The 5,687-nt window shown below is 43.6% G+C and overlaps 1 protein-coding gene across 1 annotated transcript; it reads left to right on the top strand.

The window, feature by feature from the left end:
* Positions 1-1,383: 1,383 nt before the first annotated feature.
* LOC123254833 (armadillo repeat-containing protein 12-like) lies at positions 1,384-4,396 on the top strand (the record flags this gene model as incomplete). Its single annotated transcript, XM_044683748.1, has 3 exons — positions 1,384-1,557; positions 2,221-2,292; positions 3,801-4,396. Coding segments are annotated over 3 exons (588 nt in total), but the record flags the coding sequence as incomplete, so codon positions are not given.
* Positions 4,397-5,687: the final 1,291 nt, after the last annotated feature.

The raw sequence follows: 5,687 nt of genomic DNA, 5'->3' as shown, positions 1-5,687 counted from the left end.
GGAAGGAGGGGAGGAAAAAGGGAAGGAGGGAAGGAAGGAAGGAGAGAAGGAAGGAAGGAAGGAAAGAAGGAAGGATGGCTGGCTGGCTGGATGGATGGATGGAGGAAAAAAGAAACAGAAAGGAAGAAAAGAAAGAAAGCAAACACAATAAAAAGTTTTTAAAAGTATGTTTCAGTCTGTACTGGGAATTCATAAGTTTTTTCTCTCTCTGGAGGTGGATTACATTTTTCATCATGAGTCCTCTGGAATTTAGACCATGAATTCCAAGAGGGCAGGAGCTGACCATGTGAAATCTCTGTGTCCCGAACCCAGCTCTGTGAGCATGCCCTCAAGAGACATTGTGGTATGATGAGAATAAGAGTAGATTTTGAGATAGAAGGCCTCAGTTGGAATCTCTGCTTGGCTATTTGTTAATGGTATGATCATGGGGAAGGGAGCTGCCCAGTTCTGCTTAAATTTGCTCCCACCAATTGCTCAGTTTTATGAGTGAGTATCTGGCAAATGTTATAAATCGCCTAATTTATTATTTGATAATGTAGGCCAAACTTTTTAAAAGTATGTCCTGTGTGTATTTTTGTTTTCTGAGAATGGGTTTACCATTTACCAGCACATCCCTGTGTTGGGCCTCAGTTTCCTTGACACTAAGATGATAAGGTTAGACTTGTTGATCTGTAAGCTCTCTTGAATGTCTAAGTACTGTGAACATTTTTGGGGGGGTGGGAAGGTGGGAGTCAGACTTGTGATTCCTCTATGTCTGTGTGAGGAAACTTCTAATGTAGATGGGCAACTATTCCGCAATTTAGACTCTTAAAAAGAGTTGTCTGGGCAAGGTAAAGTGACTGACCCAGGATCACTCAGCCATAATGAGCCAGAAATGGGTCTTGAATCCAAGACTTTGAGGCCAGTTCCCTATTCACTATGCAACTCTGCCTCTCTAACATGTGATTTATAATAATTATGATTTAAAAAATATATAAGGCTGGGGTGTTCAGGCACAAATAGGTGGCTAAGTGGATAGAACACCAGGCTTAGGATCTGGAAACTTCATTTCCTGAGTTCAAATCCAGCCTTAGACACTTATTAGCTGGGTGATCCTGAGCAAGTCACTTTACCCTGTTTGCCTTGGTTTCTTCATCTATAAAATGAGTTGGAGAAGGATATGGCAAAACACTCCAGTATCTTTGCCAAGAAAAGCCCAAATGGGGACGAGAAGACTCAGACACAACTGAAATGGCTCAACAAGAACCGATTATACTTACAGGATACTGGTGATCTGGATGTTCCCTTTAGCTGGGGTAGAGGAGTGAAAAGTGTTGACTAGGGGAGGGATAGCACTGGGACCATCAAGAGCTGGAAGATCTGATCTTTCTTCCTTCTCTCCAGGAGCATTCCATCAAAGTCTTGGAGCTGATCTCCACCGTATGGGATTCTGAGCTGCACATTGCAGGCTTGAGACTGCTGAATGGACTGCCTCTGCCGGACTTTGCTCACCCACAACTTCGTCGGGTGATGCCAGCCCTCATGGAGATCTTGCAGACGGACAGCATTCTGGCCCAGGTACTGGAGGACCACAGTTGTGAGTGGCATCATCCTCCAATAGCCAGCCCCTTCACCCCAACACTTACTTGTGACACAGTCTCAACCTACCCTGCAGCCTTTCCCTCAATGGGAAACTGAATCACACCACCTCTTCCTTGCCCCAGTTCCCTCTGCCCACCCTTCTCCCCCAAATCTCACACTCACGCACAGCACCGTTTCTCAAAGCACTGGCTTTGGAGTTAAGAGAACCTGGGTTCCACTTCTCTTACTAGCTCTGTAAACTTGGGCAAATCGCTTAAATCTCTTTGAGCCTCATTTTCCTCATCTGTAAAATGAGAGAACTGCTATAGATGGACTCCAAAATCCTTTCCAGGTCTAAATTAATGATTCTATGATGGCAGTAATAGCTAGGATTCAGATAGTGCTTTAATGTTTGTAAAGCATTTTATAAATATTTTATTTGTATCTCACAACAACCCTGTAAGGTAGGTGCTATTATTATTCCCATTTTACAGATGAGGAAACTGAGGCAAGAAGAGGTTAAGGGGCTTGCCCAGGGTCACACAGCCAGTAAGTATCTGAGGCAGTATTTCAACTCAGGGTTTCCTGACTCCAGATTCAGGGCTTTATCTGACACTCCACCTAGCTGCCCTACTTGATATTCTTCCCCTCTCCCTTCAGGTCCAAGCAGTTAGACTCCTGAGTCATCTGGCCCAGAAGAACGACCTATTATATGACATCCTTAATTGCCAGGTAAGTCTACTCTCATCCCCACAGGAGACAGGGCAAGGAGTGAGGTTGGAGGAAGAGGGGATGGAGGAGCCAGGAAACGGGGGGTGGGGGTGGGGGTGGGGGAGGCTGGGGGGTTGGGGAAAGCCTGCAGATTCTCTGAGTGTGGGAAGAGAGCTGGAAAGATCATCTTGTCCATCCCCCGTTCCCATAATGCATAGCACTAAAACCATCCCACAGAGGGATGTTTGGAAGGAGTCCTGTTTGGAAGGAGTGGCCACTAAAGACTTAAAACTTTGGAGTCCTACATCATAGGTAAAAAAGAGGGTACCCCTGATGCTACGTCTCCATGGAGGTCAGTTGCCTGGACTCTTCCCTTTTGTTTCCCTGAACTCCCTCTCCCATTTCTTTTGAAAACCTCCTCTTGGCTCAGGTGGCCTAAAGCAAGATGACACTCGGGTCTCTGTCTCTCGTGTGGGGCTGGTGCTATTTCTACACCCTACCCACTCCTTTGTTTTTATACCATTGGCCAGCTGCTCCTACATGCTGCGTGTTTGTAAAATTAAAAAACCCCAATGCTGGGAAGACGGATTAAGGGAAGAGGGGGGTAGACTTCTTTTATTTTTAATTTTCCTTTTTTCTCAATTCATGTGAACAAAAAATGTTAATATTCATTTTTCAAACATTTAAAGTTCCAAATTATATTTCTATTTTCCCATAATATTTTACGTACTATTATAATTTTATAGAAAGTATTTTAGTAAATTATAATTTGGAAAATATATAACATAAAATATTATAATTTTAAAATAATAGAAAATATAATTAAAATATAAATTAGAAAAATATTTTTATATATTATATAGTCCCTCCCCTCCTCACCCTCCTTGAAAAGGCAAGCAGTTTGATATAGATTATACATGTGCGGTGATGCAAGACATTTCCATATTAATCATGAATTTTAAAATAATGTAAAAGAATAGAAAATAGAATTAAAATAGAATTAGAAAGAATATTTTTATATATTATATGGTCTTCTCCCCTCCTTGAAAAGGCAACAGTTTGTTATAGATTATATATATGTAGTCATGCAAGACATTTCCATATTAATCATGATGAGGAAACTGAGGCAGAGGTTAAATAACTTATCCAAGGTCACACAGTGAGTATGTATCTGAAGCTTGATTGAAACTTGGATCTTTCAGAATCCAGATCCAGAACTTTCTCTGCTGCACTCCCCTCAATGCCTTAAGAAAGGTCTGCTGAGAGGAGTCTCCTGAGATAAGGGGACTGGTAGTGAAACAGCATGATGGAAAGATTATTCAACTTGAAGTCAGTAGAACCGTAATCCTCACTCGAATATTTTCTAAGCTTTTTGACTCTGGGCAAGCTGTGTGTTTCCTCTGAGTCTCAATTTCTTCACCTGTAAAATGGGAATTATAATACCTCATAGGGCTGGGCCATTCAAAAGCTCAAAGGCGATGGGCATATGACTAATCCTTTGCCCTTCTCTCTAACCTTTCCCTCCATAGGTGCATGGTAATTTCCTGAACCTGTTCCAGTCCACACAGCCTGGGAACCTGCTATTTGAGGTGCTAGTGTTTGCAGAGCGACTGAGTGAGGGTCGGAGTTCTCCCCATTACCGAGCAGTGAACTGGCAGTACAATGAACAATCTTTGCATGAAGCGCTCTTTGGGGATGACTCCCGCCTGGCTGACCGGCTGCTGGCTCTGGTTATTCATCCTGAGGAAGAGGTGCAAATTCAAGCCTGCAAGGTCATTGTCAGCCTACAGTGCCCTCAGGACATCGGCCACCGGCCCTCGGCCTGCCATGCATCCTCTTCCCACTTTCCGGAAAGGGAAGACAATCATTAAGGAGAAACCAATAAATGTCATATGGGAGAGAAAGAGAAAAAACCCAAAGAAAGTGGGGAGGGGGTGGGAACGTTGGAGAACAGGCAGCATTTGTTCCAATTCACAGAGCTTGAAAGAACCTCACAGAAGTCATCTTGTCCGACCCCAGTCCCCAAGCCAAGGTAACAACGAGTGTCATCCCCCTAAACATTTTCCTCATTAGGATGAAATACAAAGAGCACTGGATTTGGAGTGAAAAGACCTTGGTTCAAATGTCGGCCTTGCCCCCATAACTCGATCTTGGGCCTGAGTGGGGCCCAAGACTAGAGAACATGGGTTCCATCCCAGATCCATCACTATCTAGTTGACTGCGGGCAAGTCGCATCATCTGTAAAAGGAAGGGGTTGGTCACAATGGCCTTTGTGGTGGTCTCCATGAGAAGGGACAACTAGAAACTACAGCTCTCCCCAAGTCATTCAGAAACTCAAAGACACGAAAGCACCTTCCATCACTTCCCCCAGCTCCCAGATGCACCCGTTGGGAAATTGTCTTCCAGAATCTTTTTTAAAACCCTTACCTTTTGTCTTAGAATCAATGTGTATTGGTTCCAAGGCAGAAGAGCGGTAAGGGCTAGGAAATAGGGGTGAAGTGACTTGCCCAGGGTCACACAGCTAGGAAGTATCAGAGGTCATATTTGAACCCAGGACCTCCCATATCTAGACCTGGCTCTCAGTCTACTGAGCCACCCAGCTGCCCCCAATTTATTTTTCCTTTTATAGAGATTTAGATCAAATTTCCAAAAAGGAGTCAGGGTTTGTATGAAAGGAATTGCTGGGACACTGTATGGACAGACATAGGACCAAAGGATCTGAAGTTCAATTAGATGAGCTGGAATAGACTTTAGAGAGCTTTTAGTGCAAATCTCAAGGAAGGAACAGAGATTCAAGTGAGGTGGCTTGCGAGAGTCATACAACTGAGTTAGTGGCAGAGTTGAGTCTATGATCCAGGTCTCCTGATTTCCAGTGTGAGGATATTCATCAATATTTCCTCTTGGAGGACACTTTCTCTTTGATCCCGAGTCAGTCTTGGTAATGCTGAGGCAGAATGGCACAATGGAAAAAAACCACTAGATTTGGAGTCAGAAGAGCTGGGTTCAAATTTGAATTTATCACTGCCTGTGTTAGCTTGGTCAAGTCACAACCTCGCAGAGTCTCAGTTTCTTCAACTATGAAATGAAAGGGTTGGACGAGATGCTCTTGAAGGCTCTTTGAAGCCTTAAATATATGATCCTGACAAATCCAGACTTTGGGGAGTAAAAAGACTATTCTGAACCACTTGGGGATGAGGAGGATTCTTGGGAAATGCCTCCCAGAAAGTCTTTTCCTCTATATGTAGCTTACTTCCTCTTGGTTCTGCACTCTTCTGAAGATGGGGGCCTCATCCCTTTGAGGATCTCAGAATGGATCTGAGAAGAGAGAGATATGGGAGAGCTCCAGCTCAGAGTTACCATCAATTCTCCGTTCTATAAATTACCAAAATTACCCTAGATCTTGGGCACATCCATTC

This window comes from Gracilinanus agilis, unplaced genomic scaffold (genome assembly GCF_016433145.1).
Source record: "Gracilinanus agilis isolate LMUSP501 unplaced genomic scaffold, AgileGrace unplaced_scaffold33657, whole genome shotgun sequence".
NCBI lineage: Eukaryota > Metazoa > Chordata > Mammalia > Didelphimorphia > Didelphidae > Gracilinanus > Gracilinanus agilis.
The sequence above is the reverse complement of the archived record's forward strand: the minus strand, read 5'-3'. Positions and strand labels throughout refer to the sequence as shown.